The sequence below is a fragment of the Lonchura striata genome, chromosome 5 (assembly GCF_046129695.1).
Source record: "Lonchura striata isolate bLonStr1 chromosome 5, bLonStr1.mat, whole genome shotgun sequence".
Classification (NCBI taxonomy): Eukaryota; Metazoa; Chordata; class Aves; order Passeriformes; family Estrildidae; genus Lonchura; species Lonchura striata.
Window position 1 is genome coordinate 32,180,288 of NC_134607.1, and position 21,302 is coordinate 32,201,589.

Sequence of the window (21,302 nt, forward strand, 5' to 3'; positions counted from 1 at the left end):
TTTACTTAGTTGCTTATTATGCACTGGACCCCTCTTCTGGTTTGGTTTTCTGGTTTCTATTAGATACTTTTTTGTTTGAAAGAAAAACTAGACAGTTTTCTTGTGATTTTTTTTTTTACAAGCAATTTTTTCATACATTAATAATTTTTTATGCTTGAAAATAAATACATGATTGTTCACATATCATTTTTAGGTCTCAGATAAGCAGTATTTTTGAGCTCTGTTAATTCCTTTATTTAAAACAGTTGGTATTTTACTGAAAACAGATCCTGAAAAAAATCTGCATATTAATAGATTATTCTTCTTTTCCTTCATATTAGTCTAGTTGTATTAAGGAGCATTACAATATAAAATATCCATCAAAACACTGTATCCCTGCTGTTGCTGAAATTACAATTTGGAGCTTTCTGTTCCTCGAGAAGAAAGTTCCAAGGAAGGATTCTCAGTGTTTTGTAACAATCACCCTAAAACCCCTTAATTTTGCTGCTGAATCCACAGAAAAAGAAAAATTACCAAAACATTTACTCTTTTTGAGTGACTACACTAGATAGTGACTCAACAATGCGTTCAGAAATTAAGCAGTGGGCTGCATAGTGTGTGCAGCTGCAGGTGCTGACACAAATTTTCTGGAAGTGGTGAATAGATGGTTTGTTAGTCTGCATTTCAAACTATTTGTGTGACAGGTCAAAAGTTCCCATACAGACAGAAATAAATGATAAAGGGTAAAAGACAGTAGTGTAGACTCTGCTTAGGTGGCATCAAAGGTGACCTTTGGAAGTAATTGTGTGACTTTCCATGCTTTTACCAGGACTTCCCTTTTTGCTGTACTTTCCCTTCCTCCTGTCATTCACCTCTGTAGAACAATTTGTTTTTCTCCTATCTACATTTTGTAGTTTCAGGAACACTTTAATTGGGACCACAGGGCTAAAACTATTACCATGGTCATTCTCCTTCAAATGGCCGACAGCCCATAAGATAGTAGCTAAATAGAGAAAGTATTTCTGCAAAGTATCAGTGTTTCTTCAATGGGGATTGTAAAACATTGAATCTGTAGATCTCCTCAAGATTTGTGCTTAAAATAGTGGAATCACAGTAACACAGGGAAAGACAGAGTCACAGAAGATTAGGTGAGGTTAGTAATGAAAGGCCAAGACCCATGGCTACCTCCTGGCTCAGTTTGCTTCAGCATGGGTCTTGTCTGTGCTTCTGCTGTGAAAGGATGTTCTGATTTGTTTAAAGATTCCTTTGTGCCTTGCTTTTCAGCTGCAGTTGAATGTGCTTGCTCTGAATGAGGAAATTATGTTCCTTGTCCTTCCATTATAATAAATGAGTAATTTTAAAATAGAGAAACAAAAAAAGTATTTTCCAGGGAAAACATTTACAATGTAAATCCAATTCTAAGCATTATAGAAAAATGCAAGCATACCAGCTCTTTCCCTTGAGGTTCCAAGCATTAATTCCAGATGTCACTTATGTACTGGAGAATGCATAAATAAATAAATAAATAAATAATCGTGGTTGTAATGTTGCATATAAGGAATTATCTTTACCCTATTAAATCCTTAGTGGTGCACAGCAAACATCTGTTGCATGTGTAGTTCCTTTCAATATCCTTTTTCAAAGAGAGAAGCTGCAATGTTCATATTATTTTGTATGGTGGTCATAAGAAAAAATAAACATGCTTTTGGGCTGTATGAGACAGCTGTTAGAGTTAAATCTGTGATTTCTAGTGTAGCATCCTGGTGTCAGTCATTAACAAATGGATGAGTAATTTTGTGCTCAGAAGAGAAAATTAAATGCTTATGATATTTTTCCAAGTATCAGCAGGGAAGAACTAGTAGCAATTAGCACCAACTAATACTCTCTTTAGGAGTCTAAGTAAAAACACCAAAATCAGATAAATATGGATTTAACTCTATTTTTATTTGCATGAGTGGAGCTTCCTTGTCAAATTATAGATTTATTGTCAAATTGCTGTGGAGTGACTTGCACTGCTGGTACAGAGCCTGGCTCACGGTCTCACTTCTTCTCTCTCTAAATCTGTGTATTTGGACATAGTGATATGCAACACTTGATAAATTCCACACTCACACAATCCTTCACTAGCAGCAGGTTTGTCAGACCTGGATTTGAAGTGTTTCAATGTGTCTGTACTTGAATGTGTCAGGAGGTGCTGAGCCACTGTCGTTTAATTTCCTGGCATTCCATTTTACAACTTGTGCTGTGAGTGTGATTTCTAACCTGAGGGTTATAGATACCTGTTTTTATGCAGTTAAGTCTTATTTCTAGACAAAATAGAAGCAGCAGAGTTGGTATAAGTTCTTGACAAAGTTGAAACACAAAGATAGTGAAGAGACCTCAGCATACTATTTCCAGTCCAGCTCCAAGATGAGCAAAGATGAAGTGCTGGTGCATCTCTTACTCCTGTGGAGCAGTAAGATGCCTAACAAACTGGCTTGGGTGGGTCTTCCTGCTCATTCCAGCTCTGTCCACATCCCTGTCTGGATAGCAAATAAGAAAACTCTTCCAGAAGGCCTCTTAAGATAAGTTATTTAAGAGTTAAGAAACACATTGAGGTTATGTACAAGACTTAAACACAGAATCAAATCCAGAAAGATGCAAAAGATGGCACCAAGGAGACCAATACACTCTGATACTGATTTCAAAAATGAGATTTCCATATTGCTGAGGACAAACAATGGTGTAAAAATTCTGTAGAGTTGGTATTTTATCAGAAATAAAGTATTCCAATAAATAGGGCTAAAATAAAATTTCTAGATCTTTGCTTAGAATAAGAAATTTTAGTACATTCACTCCCATGGTCTCATAAAACAAGTTTTGACTAACAGAGACCATGAGTTAAATGGAAAACCTGAGAGAGAGATTTGCAGCTGTTTCCAGTGTATGAAATGTGTTCCAAACTGAAGTAGAAGAATAAATTCCCTTAGAGGGGTTTCTGTGACACAGTGATAAATCTTCAGCTGAAATAAACATTCACATTCTTGCTGGCATTAGGTACTTTTGCAGTGAAGGGAAATAAACTTTGGCAATATATTTTGTCTCTAATTACTATATCAGCCCACGTACCTCTGACAGCAGCAGAGAAATATGGTGAAAAGGCTGTGGCTTATGATTGAAGATGAACAAACATCAAATCACTGCAGTTTCTACAGTAAAGAGAATGAGTAGGTAAAAGCAGAAAAATTATTTAAACAGAGGGAAATTATGTGGTGAAATGAGAGCCTGAGGAGGCAGAATTAGGGGGAGTGAACAATCTTTTGTATGGTGGTTGACTTTGATATCTGTGGTTCAGAAAAAAAGTCCTTTCTGGGAAGTACTGTATTTTCTTCAGGAACAATATCAGGGTGCAAGCTCAAGCTTAAAAGAAAAGCATTGGTTTGTCTGACCTATACATAGCAGCTTAACTTTTAAATTTAAAGGAGATACTCACTCCAAAGAAATTAAGCAAATGTGAGAACCAGAAATATTAATGCTTTAATAGGGGTCAAAAAATGCATTTTACTGGCAACAAGTTTGTTTTGGAAGAAAATAATTAAATTTTTGAGAAACTAAGTGGATGTAATTATACTAGCACATAAAATCTTACAGTTGAAACATGAAATCACAGCAATGGTGATCAAGATTTTCAACATGGTAATTACTATTCAGGTATTGATTTCATTAATTATTAAGTATTCTCCTAACCTATTTCCACCATTAAACTCACCAGGTCTTTGAACAGATATATAGATCTAGAATAAATACCCAAGAGTATGGGGAAAAAAACTGATGGAATTTTACAGTGGAAATAAGAAATTATTTAGTAAAATCTTATTTTTTGGCTAGGAATACTGTATTTACGATCTTGGCATTATAGGTAAGATTGATGCAACTTAATTACACAGTTCTTAGTCACTGCTGATGATAGGACAGTATCTCATTTAAAGTTATTGTTTTCATGTATGTTGTAATAAATTTTAAATTGATCTGTATGCTGGAAATCTGATATAATTTTTTTATACTCTCAGATACAGAAGTTGAAAGTGTGATATCCATTTGAATGGAATTTGTTTAAAAAGAAGTATTATCCATAAACAGGAAGAAAAAACAAACTGCTGATTTGTTGACTGAAGTCTGGCCAGCTGTCATAAAAGAAATAGCCAGGGGAGAAAATAAAGTTGAAATCTGACAGAACTTGAGCACCTATATAATTTCAGAACATGAAAAACATTTCAGAAAAGAGTATTTCAAAATAGGATAGCTTAGGTAGACGTGAATGCTTTACTCAGTCTTTCCTTTATTTTGGGTCATCCTTAATAAATATTGAGTTCCTGGTATCTTGTTGTATTCATGGCAAAATCTTTACAGATCAGAATTTTATTTCTAACAGAACTGAAGTTTATTAGGAGGTGTTGACAGTGCGAACCACAGCCAGAAAGCCATTCTTATTGCTACACCTTATTTCATACTGCCCAAAAAAAAATTGCAAATTGCAAATTGTTATTAGCATGAACATTCATACAAGTTAGACTACAAGATGGAGTCTGGATTAGGCTGTCATTTCTGACTTCTGCTTCAGTTGTTGCCTGATGTATTAATACTGTGTTTAATAACATAATAATGTGCTTTTAAATGTACAGCATATAGATGAACTCTATCTAGATAAAGTCAGTTTGCTTGAAGTATTTGGTCTCTTACGTTCTTTCTTGGAAGGAGCAAACTAAAATCAATATGATTTCACTGTTTTGGCTGCTGCTTTGAACTGGTATGAATTGATACTGATACCTCTGTGAAAACATGAAGCTCAAAGAAACAGGACTTGTGTTATAGTAATACACAAGGAACAAAAAGATGAGCTGTGTGTACTTTGCTGTTATATTGGCAGCTGATAGGAACATCAGATGCCCACAAGCAAGTGTGATAGTAAAGGATGCAATCTTGGATTTGCCTTTTCTAACAGAACATGATTTCTAATGAGCTCTTTCATGAGGAATTATATTAAGACCTAGTCGGTAAATTTTCTGATCATCAGCTCTGACAGATAATTCACTTTCAAAGAAATGTTCCTGAGAGGCTATGGGAGTCAGCTGAAGTCCTAATCGTCCAGGAGCATGCAGATCATCTCTCCTCTCCTCTCCTCTCCTCTCCTCTCCTCTCCTCTCCTCTCCTCTCCTCTCCTCTCCTCTCCTCTCCTCTCCTCTCCTCTCCTCTCCTCTCCTCTCCTCTCCTCTCCTCTCCTCTCCTCTCCTCTCCTCTCCTCTCCTCTCCTCTCCTCTCCTCTCCTCTCCTCTCCTCTCCTCTCCTCTCCTCTCCTCTCCTCTCCTCTCCTCTCCTCTCCTCTCCTCTCCTCTCCTCTCCTCTCCTCTCCTCTCCTCTCCTCTCCTCTCCTCTCCTCTCCTCTCCTCTCCTCTCCTCTCCTCTCCTCTCCTCTCCTCCCCTCCCCTCCCCTCCCCTCCCCTCCCCTCCCCTCCCCTCCCCTGTCCTCTCCTCCCCTCCCCTCCCCTCCCCTCCCCTCCCCTCTCCTCTCCTCTCCTCTCCTCCCCTCCCCTCCCCTCCCCTCCCCTCCCCTTCTCTTCATTGACCTTTGCAGCGAGGTTTTGGGTTTGTTTTTTTATTTTAATCAGAGTCTCTCTTGGGGATTTTTTGTGTGGTCCTGTTCAACATGGCGTGCACAGTTTAATGCCTCTGGAAGCTCAGGAGCAAACCTGACAGCTGAGAGAGAGGATGCAGCTATCAAAGTGCTTATATTGTGTTTCCAAATTCAAGGCAGCATGCTTCCTGAATACTGGGATTTGGAGGCTAAACTGAAGATACAACTATCTCATCTTTTATAAAGGCACTTTCTCCTTGGAGATTTCAGTTCTGTATTGTGACAAAACTTACCCCTGGCACCACCACTGGGAAAAGCAGTAATGCTAGGCATTGTCTTATTCTGCAGGTGCATCATTATTATCAGATCATAAGCAGGTTTTCTCTCACTCAGGAAGCCAATTTGTCAGAGTTCCTGTTTCAGTTACCACTTTGCTGAGACTAAAGCTATGCACACCACAGACAGAGTAAGCTTCTATCTAACCTAGTAAAAATGAAGAAGACAGAATTTAGTGCAAGATTCAGTTAATTTGTGGTGAACCTCACTTTCAGAGTCAGGCATGTTCTGCCACCTGTAGGGTTGGTTTATACAGAACTGCTGCTTCCTTAAATCTTTTTGGTTTAATTGAATATTACTTTCTAGACTTGGTCTTGAATTCTGTAACTCATGCTAATTGAAGCATTTCCTTTTGCCTAATGGATCACTTTGCTGGAAAATTGCTACTCTATTGCAATACTGGAGAGATTGTGTATTCTTGAATGTAGATGAAAATTACTGCTTTTCCTAAATGAGGGCCTAAGATTTTGGCTTGTGTAATACATCCTTTTATAGAGCATTCTCTTAAGGTCATCTGTTTTCTTTATTTTATTAGTTTCTTATAATTGCAATATCTCACACAGTGGACAAAAGAAGGAGAAAGTGGAGCCGTGCTTGCTTTTTACATTTTGTTTGTACCTACTAGTGTAATCACAATCAATTTCATCAGTTAATGCAATGAGCTCCATGTGGTTGTCCAGGATAATGGAATAGATCATTGAAGGAAGTTGCAACCCAATTTGTATAACTTTAGTTTTTTGTATCACTGGCACACCGGGTGGGGGAGGGGGGAAGGCTGACAAACCAAGTGTATTAACTGAGATAAGAAATTAACAACAACTGGAAGTCTGTCTGCCTAATTAAGGTTCTCTTAAAAGTCATGGAGCCTTTTGGCAGTAATTATTTTGCAGAGTTGTAGTGACTAGGATAATATTTTTTTTCCTATTATTTGCATTTGTGTTTACATGTTTCCTACATTCCAGGTTGTAAAATATATATAATATAAAAAATAAGATTTTCTCTGCTAATTTGCATTTGTGTTTACATGTTTCCTACATTCCAGGTTGTAAAATATATATAATATAAAAAATAAGATTTTCTCTGCTAAGTTTTCAAATTTATTCATGCTGCAGTTGCCTGAAGTGAATTGTTACGTGGTTCTTTGCTAAATTAATTTCACTGGTATGCAGAAGATAGTGAATATGTTTCATAGAAAATAGATCTCTCTTTGCCTTCTTGCTTGCTTCTTTTTTTCTCTATGAAGGTGTAATTTCTGTTCTTTCAGTTTTGTCATTAAAAATATTTGGATTGATATTTTATGACAAAAGTCATACAGAAAAGCCCTGATTTTTTTTATCGCAGAGAAAAGCCATTTTTTTCTATGTAGATATTTGATCTTGGATGTTCAAAAATGTACATTCCTTTTCTTTCCCTCCCTCCTCCTCCTGAAGATTGAAAATTAAGTTCTAAGAGCGCATTGATAAATATTCTGCAGAAAAGATGACAATCCTATCACTCTCAGGCCTGTGCTCAGCCCCAGTTAAATTTTGTTGGTTTTTTATTGCAGATGGGGGACCCAAGGGGATTTCACCACTACTCACCCTCGGCCTGTTGTCAAAGTAAAACTCTTTACAGAAAGCACCGGGGTGCTGGCACTTGAAGATAAAGAACTGGGAAGAGTGAGTATTATGTGCACAGAAGGAAAATATGTGAGAAATGATCGGTAGAAGTGTGAATATTGATAAAATGTGCCATAAAATGGTATAAGGCCTTCATTACCAGCCTGTCCTGCTGTGACTCTACCAAACAGTGCTTTTTTTATATAAGTGTGACTTTTACCAGTGTTCAAAATGTGGTAGGTTGACTTCAATTACTTTTCAGAAACTTATATCAGGCATCCATGGTGGCTCTCTTTGTCTTGTTTAAAAAATTGATTTCTACGTGACATATCAATGTTTTTAACTATTCAAATTAGGAGTGAAAGGGAGAGAGGTAAGACTTGGCATGTAATAAATATATCAAACAACAGGGGAAAGAAAATGAACGAATTAAGTGATAGAAGGATGGAGCAGAATGGAAGAGGAGTGAGGGATAATATGTGAGAGTAAAGTAAGAGCTTATTCTTGTACTCCATGAGCTTTTTCTCCGTTTTTGTGTTTTCCCTATCTTGGCAGGACAATCTGATACTGGCTCTGTTAGTCAGAGGATGGTGCTAATAATGCCAAGGTCACTATGGGCTATCCACTTAATAGCTGGATACTTCTGGGTCCCTTCCAACTCAGACTATTCCGCAAATTCTGTAAATTTATCCTTCTTAGATCAAAATCAAGAGCTGGAAAGTGTAATGTATCATAGAAAGAAAAGGGTAGGGTGAATGTGGCCTAGAGGCTCTGCAAATCTCCCCCTCTTCTCCTGTTGAAATTTTCCCCTCTGACATGTAGCATATGGAAGATAGCTCACATTTTAATGTTTAGTTCTACAGTCAGAGTCCTGGCTGTTTCTCGTTCAATCAAGCACAAATTGTTGGAAAGGGCAGGGCTCTTCTGCACTTTGTGTCCTTTGAGCACGAGTGGTTATGCAAAGACACTTGGTCCCATGCATTGTGTCACTTGTTAAGGTCAGGACTGTATCTTCAGGATTGCTTCTTGCCTCACCTCATATCCCTTTTAGGGCTTCCAAGGTCACTTGGTCAAGGTGCAGGTGGGATCTGCATGGGGAAGGTTCCCATGGGGGAACACCTTGGAAAGAGCCAGGCACGCAGCGTGACGGGCACAAAGGCGCCACAGGTCTGCAGCTGAGCAAACCAGAGTCACCAATATCTGGATTCAGAACAATAAAAGAGACACTGAAAGGGTGAAATTGCAGGAACTGCATGGAGTTACTAAACACAGAGAAGTTTTGTCTCTGTCCCTCCTTGCTCAGTCCTTTCAAAGAAGAAAAAGGGAAGTCAAGTGCCATGGTGAAGGACAGTGGAGGAGGGACTATGTGGCCATTGTGAACAGTAGCCAGCATACTCATTGCCAAGGAGTCAGAGAAGAAAAGAAGAATAATCAATATAAAGAGGCTAAGTATCAGAAGTTTTAACAAGATCCTCTGTGTCTGCAACGTCAAAGAGCCAAAGTTCAGGTACCAGCCTTGGTCGGCTTTCTTACGCTGCAGCTTGTAAGTTTCTAGGACAGGAAGTTAAAAATATTTCAAATTTAATTTTAAAAATTAAATACATTTCAAATGTAAAATACAGCTTTTTCCTTACTTGTATCCTATGGCCACAGATGATTGGTTTGTGGGTATTTTACTCTTTCCTTTCCTTGCATACTCCTGGCTGCCTTCTGATACATCTGTGTTTGTTAGCTGGTCAAACCAGTTTAAAGAAAATGTCTTGCTTGGCAGGGGTAAGGGGAAAGAGAAAACAACAGGTAATTGAGAGGGGATAGTGACTTCAGTGCCCTGTTGTTGGAATCTGACCCAGCTTTCCCAGAGACAAAGCAAGATCTATAAAAGATGAGATAGGGAAAGACAATATTTTGGTTTTGATTCTTACTTTCCTAACTTTGGTTGGGAGGGAGTCTGTTTGCTTTTATCACATACTCTGAGATTGGCAGTTTGTACCAGTATAAGCCTATTAAAATAATTTCTTTTTGCTGTGTTTTTTTTTCCCTCTTGTGAAAAAGGATAAAGGCCATCACCTTTCTACCCCCTTGCATGTGCTGAGATTTGGAATAGCAAATAGGAGTATCCAAGAGATGCCTGGATACTGCTTTTCTATTTTATATAATATATTCCTGATTTACTGAAAATACCCACATCTTTGCCAAAGTATACCTTCTGAGAAAGATAAGTCAGTAAAAGACAAACCTCCCACAATGACCCTATGTACTGCACATGTCTTTAGCAGTGAAAAATAACATAAAAAAGGCATGTTGGCTGTGCAGTAGCCTGTTTGGGTGTCTGTTCTTCTGCACCTCCCAGATCTGGTAAAACCTGTGGTTGCTGACAGACAACTTCCAGCTCATGGGTTTAATCCTTAATTTAGGAGAAAAAGAAATTTTCCAACTTCTCTGGTTTAACCAGAGTATTTGTGAGTGGTGGTTGCTAGTTTCAGAGGAAATTGGGAGAAAATTTGACAGAATTTTTCCAAAATAATTTGCATGTTTATGTACTGTTGTGGTACACAGTTTACAAGCTCTTCTTTTGTTGGTGATGTCTTTGTTTTCAGGTCTGAGAGATTCAAATTCAAGTAGCATTTAAAAAGATGTGGGATCCCACTGGATAAGCTTAATTTTTATAAAGTTTGGCAGCTTTATGCATGGTCATTACTGAAATGACTTGCAGAAGTCCATCTGATCCAGCTAGGCTTCTTATCCTTGGAAAAGGTCTGAAGATACTTCCTACTGGTATTTTTCCTGTACTTAGTAATTCAATTCAAACCTACCCCTTCTGAGGTAGGCTTACTGTGGACATTAATTTTCATCTGTCAAGTACTTTGTTAAAAGTGTGTGTCTTGACCTGATACCACTTTTCTACATTACTGAAGCTTGCATTTCCAATACCTTGCAGTTTTCCTGAAGGTTTTATTGTGTTTAATCAGCAATTAGAAATAGAAGGCAGCATCAAGTTACATTATTTGAATTTTGAACTTCCATCACAAAGGTTTCTTCTGCCACCAAGGGTCAGTTTTTTATGAAAAGAAATCTATGGTATAAAATATGGAGCCAGCAAAGGTGTCCCCAGTACTGTAGAGGAGGAGGTATTTCCATTGAACACGTCAGTGGATGGTTATTTCTCTAACTTATAAGCTTAAGATGTAGACCCTGATATCAGCACGCCCCTCCTTTGCAGAGAAAACACTGCTTATTAGCTCACTGGGGAGCAGAAGGGATGCAGGCCAGTGCTTTCAGTAGAGAGGACAGATCATACTTACAGCTTTTTATACTCCATGTTTAAAAACTCAGGCTGGGGTCTTATAACTTCACTGTGGAAGCCACTAGGTCAGCACCAAGTGATAGAAGGGTTGATGTCTGCACTTAACACCTTTCCCCTTCAAAGCATTTAAGATGTGGCTGACTGAAAGGAAGTAGTACTTCCTATGTCCCTTGTCTGATATGGCTGTCTTCCTCCATTCTTCTGGCTTCCTGCTGACCACTTCCAAAGAAAAATAAATCTTAACTTTTATTCTGTTCTACACAAATTGAAGTACAGTTATACAAATTCAGTTTTTCACTAATATTAAAAACAAAGATGTGTGCTGCGTAAAAGGGGAAAGGATGTTATTTTGATTTGGGTTCTGCAGAACATGAGCTTTTGGAGTGGTCTTTGTGTAGACTTCTACATACAGTGGATTGAACCCCTGACTTTAACGTCTGGAAAGGGAAGCAGGCTGCATCTTTGAAGCTAAACTTATTATAATGAGGAAATGTTAAGAACTTACTTTAGTCAAATAGCTTTGAAATTTGAAGTACAGATTTTATGTGACTGATACTGATCTGGCCACTTGAATAATTTTTGTATGTACATACAGAAGGCAGAATTGATGTTTGCATTTGTACATGCAACAGCTGAGAAAGTGTAAAGAAGCCTTCAGAGTTTGGTGTAGCTACTGAAAAAATCAGCCTGGTGGTTTCTGAAACACAGGGGTACTTTGTGTATAAAGATGTTCAGACCTAGTGAGTAATTCAAAGTGACAGCCCTTGTGCGTGCTTAGCACACATGTGGATACAATGTGAGAGCAGCAGGTGGTGTTTGATCGCTGATACTTTTTGAATATAAGAATATTTCAGCCTTGTTGCTCTGACTATTCAATTAAAAGAGAACTATTGTCTCACAGCCTGCTTGTCACAGTCAGCTGCAACCAGCAATAATTAGCTGTGCAGCTATGCTTTTTGATTTGGTTTTTTTTTTCCTTTGGTGCTGTTACTCTGTGTTTGATTTAAAATTATAAAATAGCAGTACTGGCTAGGTACCTATACTCACAGGATTGATGGGTTTCTGAATGTTGACTGCACTGGGCATGTTGTTTATCTGTGCCACATTCAAAGAGCCCCTGAGCAGAGACAGTTTCATTCTGTGACTGCTAATTTAAAGATGCCGTCCTGGGGATTGTGTTCCTCCATCGCACTTTGAAATTACTGAGGTTTCTCAGGCCTGAGTTCTTCTGTCTTTCTCTTTTAAGTTTGGAAAATTATAAGAGATTTCTTCCATTCCCCCCTTGTCTGTTGCCCCCCAAGCAGTCTGCTGTCAGCACTCTGTGATGTCTGAGTGGTATTGTTTCCATTCTAACAGGGAGGTTCTCAGTAGCTTCTTTGAGAGTGCCTCTCATTGAAAATGCTTGAGATACTTTGCATTCAGCCTTGATGTCTCTCTTAGATGTGGGGGAGAGGCTCTTTGGGAAGGACTCAAAAGCTACTTTCATAAATTGCTAAGGCCTGTTAGGGTTAGTGTTCAGCCAGCACCATCAACAGAGGTTGATTGTATAAATTGTGAAGTCTTCCCAGTTCTTTTTCATCAGCAGTATTCTAGATAGCTTTCTCACCATGTGCCTATTTAATTTCTCTCTAGTTTTTTCTTTCTTTTTAGCCACCTGTTACCCAAAGCCTTGTCTTGGTGTTTCAGCTATAATGCAATCATAGCCAAAAAGCAAGAGATCACTCAATAGATGAGATGATGGAGCTTGCATAGAAAACTCATGAACCCCCTCAGTGATCAAGCTCTTATTAACCCATTTTTTAGGGGTTCCCAAGGTGGTAACTTTTCTAAGGGAATTACTCTCAAGAGAGACATCTCCTTTTCCATTTTCTACCTCTAATTTTGAGTCTCTTCTTTATCTTCTTTTTCTTCATCCTCCTAGCTGCAGGGTGTCATGACTTAATGCTCAGGGAAAGAGAGTGCAGTGTTGTGGTTGACAGGCTGCTGCTGGGGCATTCAACAGAACTTCTTGTCACACTGACAGCAGCTTCTGGCTTTCTGACATTATCCAGTCTTTGGGAAAGGAGCTGACAACACAGAACAGCTCCAAACTTCCAAGTTAGGGCAGAAGGTATCTTGAGAAGAGTCAGTAGACATTTCTTCCAAAACCAGATGTCCCATAAGTGAGGCTGGGGCCAGAGTTCACTAACAACATAACATTAAAGGGTTTCTCTATAGTAATCTATTTGATATCCCAAACCAGCTTCAATACTTTTTGTTCTACAATTACTTTTAAATCAGTGAAACAGCATATTTAACTAGGAGATTTTTCTATTATATTTGTTCAGAGGATGGCCAGCAGCATAAATTTGCCTGTGCCCAATAATAATTGGTACTTGCTTCATAACTTAAATTTTGCCTATCCTCTCTGTTTGCACTGGCATCTTTTCAAATGCGTTTTAAAACATGAAAGAAAATGCTTTTATTGTATTATGCATGATGAAAGATTCAACAAATGCAGGTGACTGATTGTGTGATCTTATGTGTGTTAGAGAGCTTGGTTTCTCTAGTTCATTGTGGAATTTTTGCATGACTAGAAGTGTGTTGTTTATTCTAAACAGACCTCACAAAGCTGCTTATGATTAAAACCACATGATGTATATTCAGTTCTCAACTGTTTCTAACTTAGCCAGACCCTAAGATACAAGGTTAAAATTTTTAATTCTATGTATGGAATAAGATAAAAAAAGGAAGTGCTCTTTTGGTCAGCAGCAAAAAAAAACCAGCATTTATAGCATCATTTGTATTCTGAAAGAGCACATCACGCATGAGAACTTTTGTCTCAGAAAATTTTCTAGCTTTCCTGTTGGAGACTAAGGAGTTTGAAGAAAGGATAGAAAGCTGGATACCAGAAGCCAGAGCAACTCCCTGGGGCATCAGGTCACAGGGCAGGACTGGGAGACACCAGGGCAGCCCCATGCATCAGTAGTATTGCTGGGGATGGGGCTAGGCTGAGGTTTGATTTGCTTTCTGAAGATGACCCAGGCTGCATTATGAAGAGGAAACTGTGGATAGGCTTCATCTTTCTTTTTTTGGTTTTTTTTTTTTTACAGTTCTGTCTGTACTGAAGGCAAGATTACAATTTTCTGTTACAGCATGTTAAACATCACCTGCCTCTTCAGCCAGGGCATTAAGATGCAGATCTTCTTCACTTTCATCTCTTTTGCTTGTGACAGTGAGCCAAAATTCAGCATAGTCAGCTCAGAATTACCATGATTACCAAGGTCTGGTACCTAGAGTCTGAGATCTCAAAATGTGTCTTAGATCGTCCCAACTTGAAATGTCTTTCTCATCTCAAATACTTGGGTCAGAAGTGTGGGTAACTCCATCGTTTAGGTTCAACTCCTGAATATCATGGGGTTTGGTGGACACAGGGGACTAGGGAGCCTCCAGAACGTGAGGATACAAGTTGGCTGACACTCAGCTGCAATTGTCAGGTGGGAGAAAATATAGAGAATATTTTGACTTGATTTTTCTCAAGGTGCTTACAACTTGCTAGCCTGTTTGCTTCTCACTTTCATGAGTCCCTTTTGAAGGCTGCATATTTATTTTTGACAACAGGACAACTGCAGCCAGAAATGGTTAGCTTGAAAGCTTTATCTCAACATGGGAGTACCAGTAGGAGATACTTCAGCACAGCGCTTTTGACTCTGAATCTTTCGCTCAGTTATCTTCTCTGAGAAAGCAAGAATGCCCTCAGTTTTATTTGTTCAAGCTTTTAGAGTACGTTGGACAACTCAACCTTTCTTTCATACCTTTAAAAGAAGATATGATCAATGGGCCAAAAATAGAATTAATAGTTGCTTCTCTGGATTGACTGTTTGGCTCAGGCATACCTAAATTAAGTTCTTTTATTGTGATCCAGCTAGGGACCTAAATAAATAATGGAATAACAAAAATGGTGGTTCATTTAGCTGTCAAGTGATATTAGCTTCAACATCTTACACTGTCAACTTTTAAGGTCAAGAGAGAAACATTTTCAGTCATTCACATCTAAGAAACAATATTTTGAGAACGCCACTTTGCACAAATACTTAAAAGTGAAGCTCTACAATATTTAAGATTTCTGTGTTTATTTTTCATCCAGATGAGGAGAGGCATAAAGTGAACCTGACACTTTTTCAGTTACAGTGTGGTCTGAGGAAATGTAATGCTAGATATAATTGGAACACGTGGTCAAATATTTTTTAATGATTATGAGTTTATTAAATTTACTGAATTATCTCAACCCATGGTGTTCTGATACTATTAATTTACCTTAAATGAGTTGAAGCAATGCACAGCAGCTATGTTTGCTGTGTAATTTTCTAGTCATTAATAGTTCATTATACTTTCTGATGTTGATTACCTGTTAGTATAATTATAGTAAACACTTTCCTATACTAAAAACTCATAATGCTCTGTGCTTTTGCTGAATAAACTACCATGGTGATATCCACAGGTATATGAACAATAAAATAAATCAAAATAAAATAAACTTCAGAAATATATGTAGTACAGAAATATATTATTCAGTAGGGATTCTATTAAATTTATGAAAGTTTTAGCCACAATGAGGGTATCCTCTCCAGAGAAGACATTTAAGTTGATACCATTTCACTTTTTACAGTAGATTGTGAAACAACCAGAAGATTTAAATCCTTAAGGAAATCTGAGACAGAATAACCTTAGGAAGTTTCTCCACAGACAGTGGCAAAGACCTCACACTGCAGCGTTCCATAGTGGAGAGAATGCTTTTAATAGAAATTTCAGCAATTGTTTACTTTCATTATCAAGGAGAAGTTGCCAAGTGTTTTGGTTTCAGTCATTTCGTGGGAGCTTGCAGCTTATGCCACCTGATGCTGTGGTACACAGTAGCTATCAATGCCCTTAAGGACAATATTGGTATGAAGGTTATTGCAAAGAGAATTAATGCTTTTCAGATGCTTTGTGTGTGTTTTTGTGTAATAAAAAGGTTGATTACAAAGTTCTTTCAAGCTCTCATTGTTTAAAGCTGGAAGGCATGACAAAATGTAATAAAAAGCCAGCACAGTGCACACTCAGATAGTCTGACAGATACTCTTTGTGAGAGTTTTGAAATTGAAGCTCTGTAATACTCCTTTTAAAATTCAGAAAAGGAATTGCCACTACCACAGATATAAATTAATTCTATCTTGTCTACTTTTATTTTCATCAGCATTCTAAAAACTCAGGAAGTTGACAGGAGAAAGATGTCACTTGAGATGCATGAGCTGTAATAAGCTGTTACAGAACAACAGGAACTGCAGACTGTAGAAAACAAAAAATTCTTAGCATCACCTACAGTCCTATGTGACTGCCTAGTGATTAAATGCAAGGAATGTTTAATTCTGCTTATATAATCTTGCAGTTAAAGGGATAAATAAACTAAAAATAATTTCCCTTTTGATAGATTAGGACACAAAGGTTGCCATGCTCATAATGTTTTTAAATGTTATTTAAGGAATGCCTTTTACTCAGATTGAAAACCAAAAAGAAGGCATAAGCTCTGTTATAAGTAGTGGTTTCTGTGCATTTGCAAAAAGAAAAAAAAAGTAACCTGGTTTTCTAAAATCAGAATGTCCTGATTCTTCTGCTATCACTTTAAAAGGTACTGAATGTACTCAATAGATCTGACAGGTTAATTCTTCCACTGCTTATACAAAGGTTGCATATTTGATTAGGAGTGATGCATCATATTTCTCTGCTTGTCTGGAGCTCCTGATATGAACAGAATGTGCTTCTGCAAAATATTGAGATGAGAAACTGAAGGCCTTCCACTTACACCATCTTTCAGATGATTAGATATGAATGACACTTGTAATAGTTTTAGCTTAATAATATCTGTTAGATTTATACTTGCTTGGACAGTTTTGCTTAAGTCCTTAACCTTCATAGTAACACATAGGACAGTATGTTTTATATATATGACACAAGTACTGTGTGTAGGAAATTAACTTGATGGTAAGCATAATGATTCATTTTATTTTTCAAGAAATGAAAGATGTGAAAAATTATGTTTCTTACAGTGTTGATGCTTTTGAAATGATAATGATAATTCATGGTAGTTGTAGTTCAGAACTTACTGAATGTTATGAAAGTATCCCAAGTAGTATTTTTAGAATAGTTTAAAGTCTAAATTCTAATACCTTAGAATACTTCAGAATCCAGATTCAAAAGTAGTACTTATAATAAGAATTAAAAAAATTATTTCTCAGCAGCATTTAACTGCTGAACATGTCACTTTGGATAAGGATTTGATGAAGCAGTAATTTTTAATTGTACTGGCTATAAATGGATACATTTTTTGGTGGCAAATAAGTATTTAACAGCTTATGATTTACACAAATCTAAAATTAGTTGCTAATAAAAGTTTCAAAAAAAATTATATAAATGTTTTAAAAAATTAAATTTTTAAAATTCAATGTTTTCAGGGTTTCTATGTCTATTACTGTGGATTACACAAAAGGTTTGTGTCATATCACATGTAATTGAACATAGTATCATACATCTATAATATTCCATTTGTGTCAAAGGTGCTTTGGAATTCATCTACAATTTCTGTGTTTTTTTTACTAAAATTGACCTTTATTAATGCTATTGATGAAAAATTTGAGACAGCAACAGGACATACACTTTGGTTATGTTCTCTCAAGCAATGCCACTACTGAGGGTTGATCCGTTGCATAACACTACAGCAAATGGCTTCAAAAGGTTGTTTCCAGCAGAGCACTGAATAATGTAAAAGTTTAGGCTCCTATTTATTTGTACATGACCCTTTTGAAATGCCAACTGTTCCTTAAAAAAAAAAAAGTTAATTCAAAATGTATTAACAGGAAGAAATTTTATTAACTTATAATATGAAAATTCCTATTTGTAAGAGAAGGAAGGAGTTTATTTTTAAAATTGGTCTGTTACAATGAGATTGAGTCAGCTGGTTTATTAGATTTAGGAAATCTATTTTAGTCCTCTTTCGTATTGGAGGAGATGCAACAAGAATCTCCACTGCTTAGATGTTTCCATTAAAGACTACGAGCAGTTTTTTTAATCAGCTTGTTGAAGTTTTTCTTTTCATGACTTGCAGGTTGTGTTATATCCAACGTCCAATAGCCCGAAGTCTCCTGATCTGCATAAAATGATAGTTCCCAAAAATAGCCAAGACAGTGACCTGAAAATTAAACTGGCGGTGAGAATGGATAAACCACCTCACATGAAACACTGTGGGTAAGTGTTCATTTCCTGGTCGTCTCTTCTTTATTATTTTGTCTCACTGTGTCTGTGTTTTAACAAAGTATCTAAAAAGTATTTACAAAGTATCTAAAATCATAATGTTTGTAAAACATTATAAATATCTAAAACATTTCCTATACTATGGTATTTGTTATATTCTCATTTTATACAAAAAGTCTGAACTAGTCAGGAAAAACATTCATTTCAGATGTTCAGTGATGTGTAAAGACAGATGACAAGATACGTCTGAAATGCAGATTTAAGAGTAATGTCTCATTTAGACACTGGCTTTGAATGTTGTAATTTATGGCACTTTGGTAAAAAATATTTACGAGAAACTTATTTTTCTGTTAAAATAGGATTAATTATATACCTGAATAGAGTGGTATTTGCCACATAGTCTCCCCTTCCTTTATCTTGAAAAAAATGTATATATGAAGGCTAGTTTAAGGATATTTTTCTGACTGACTCCAAAACTATGTGGAATAGATTATTCATAAAGACAGCACCTTTAATCAACTGCTGCCACTATTCCTCAGTCCACCTGCAAAAGCAGGTGGTGTTGCTGATAGTAAGCAAGTTTGTATCTTTTTTTATAAAGCAATCAAAAAGAATCAATGTACTATTCATGCTATATAGGTTTCTTTTTCGTTTCTTCCTGTTTGTTTTCTGCCCATTGCACACAGGCAGTAATTGCCAAAATTTCCTGTGTATGATACATTATTTAAAAAAACAAGCAAATTGACTTAAGTTTTGTCAAAGTGTTACTCAGTTGGGCTCAAATTTCCCAGGTATCAATCTTATCCCTCATTTTGGTTTTGTGAAACTTAGACACAAATGATTAGGACTGTAACAAGTCCCTAACAATTAGGACTTGCTGCATGGAGACCTGTGGTTGGTGACCAGGGACTGTGAGGAAAAAGAGGGAAGCCAATCATGGAGTCAACGAGGGACTGGAGCTACTGTGCTTGGAGACTGGAACTGAGATGACAAAACTTCAATGCACAGCATCAAATACAAAAGGGAAATGGGACAATTTAGCAGGAGAAAGAAGGAAGACTCAGGTGACATGAATAAGTTGAAGAAAAGAGCAGTGATAAGTGTTTGTACTAAAGCATGAAGCTCTCCTGTGAGTCCCATCTTCTGCCCCATTCATTTGCACTCACCAAACATCTGTGAAATGGTTTGGTGATGGCGGCACATCTTTGTCTAGATCCAGCCCACTAGTGTGGATTCAGTTTCCTGCTGCTGGAAGGTATTCAGCTGCTGCAGTAGTTCAGGGTGCAGGGAGGCACAGTGCTTGCTTCCTCTTCAGCAGGCTTATTTAAAGGCAGCCATGGAGGCAGGCTGACCTGCAGCACACTACCAAAGAATGGTATCCAACAGATTCATCTTCCTGGTTCAATTTCAAACTTCCACCCTAAACACATTGTGGTGTTGTGCTGCCATGCACCTATCCCAAACAGTGACTAGAAGTTCCCATTTTTGATCAAGTCACTGATAATGTTGGGGTCATGCTGTCTGCAGCCCCAATTAGAGTATAACGTGCAACTGGATCCAGCAACAAGGAGAAAGCTCCAATATTTCCTCTCATCATGCTCTGTGTTTCCGCAGAGGCTGTCTTGGCAAGGAGCTGTTCTGGGGGTCTTCAGAGGGTCTTCGTAACCTCCCCAATTCACTTTTCCATACTGGTTTGTATCACTAGTCTTGTCTGACCATTAAATAACCCAATCAAATATTGTCAATAATTAAGTTCAACCATTTTCCCTTTTGTCTGCTGCTGATGGTTACTACCTCAGATTGATTTTGAATACTCATCTCCTGACACTGTGATTTACTTCTACATTTTACTTCAGGGTCATTGCTCTGACTATTCTTCAGGCAGACACTGTAGTTCTTCTCACCAAAAATGCTCTGGGTCAGTCATCATTTCCTTTTCTTTATAGCTATTAGCTATAATGATTATTACCTAGACACTTGTTAAGGAAAGTTAGGGTACCAACGGATCTGTGGAGTTCTCCACCATTAATATATGTGAAATTAAATAAAAACTTTAGAATTCCTTCAATAACCATTGAATAGATTGATGAGGTACTGTAGGAAACACAGGAGTTGCAGTGAGAGGAAGGAAAAGGTTATTTGTTTAGAGGGAAGAGAACACCTGCAATCAGAATTGTTAGTGTGTACAGTCAAGAACTATTAATATTATGAGGAGCCATCATCCAGGCACTCCCTGCAGCCTTCTCTTGACTTCCTAGGTTAGTATAAGTATTAAGTGGTCGTTTGCTGTTCTTCAAGAAGGATTCCCACCTGCTTCAATATTAAAGTTGCTCTGGTTTTGAATTGATGCTTGTTATCAGGGAGATCTGCATTTGTGAAGAGACTGGAACCATGTGATGGATGATTTGCAGTATCATAAGAAAGGCAAAGGAATAATTCACAGTTAAAATAGCTGAGGGTTGCTTGAAGGAAACTGACTATTATCCCCATTTGTGCTGCACAGAAGGACTTCCTTGTAAGAGACTAAAATGTTTCTGCCCATAGTAACTGTTATAGTATGTTATTTTTTTCCTGTGTCCAGTTTGATAAACTGGAATCTGATTTCATAGAGGTGCACACACCTTCAGCTATTAGCTGAAGTCAGTGGAAATGAGGCTTTAAATATTCATTGTGCTGTTCAAGTCCAAATATCCTAAAAATTAATATCTGAAGCCTAAAACTTTTAGTATTTCTATTGTCCTGTTATCAAGGGAAAATAGTACCACCTCCCAGGATCATACATGTATGAAGGTGAATCTAGGGAAGGATCTCATAGAAAAGGTTCCCACACTCTGGAGGAGCTGCAGGAGTGGAGGCATTGTCACTTTGCTCAGCCAAAAACTGTGCTCTGCTGAGCAGGGTTATGACAGTGCCAGCTCTGTAATTCTCTGGGAAACCTGCAATGTGGAAATTCGAGTCTCTCTGTAAAGCAGAGTTTGCATAAAACATAATGAAGGAGGCCATAGGATAAAATCAAGCACTGGAGATCTCAAAGGCAGCTGCTGCTATCCTGATATGTGAAAAGAAAGGGAGATTTTCATCTAAGTTTATTTTATTTTATTTTATTTTATTTTATTATTTTATTTTATTGTTAGAATGTTGTCATCTATTTAAGTATAGGGTCATAGAGTACAGGAGAACATAGAGTTCAAATGGGACAGATATAAAA

General features: G+C 37.4%; 1 protein-coding gene across 6 annotated transcripts in view; it reads left to right on the top strand.

The window, feature by feature from the left end:
• The window catches only part of CADPS2 (calcium dependent secretion activator 2), a 282,332-nt gene that overhangs the window by 127,939 nt on the left and 133,091 nt on the right, over positions 1-21,302 (top strand). For all 6 annotated transcript variants that reach the window (XM_021553475.3, XM_021553479.3, XM_077783432.1 and 3 more), the window contains exons 7-8: positions 7,473-7,584; positions 17,949-18,088. In XM_021553475.3, the coding sequence (XP_021409150.2) occupies positions 7,473-7,584; positions 17,949-18,088 (252 nt within the window). The remainder of the gene's footprint in view (positions 1-7,472; positions 7,585-17,948; positions 18,089-21,302) is intronic.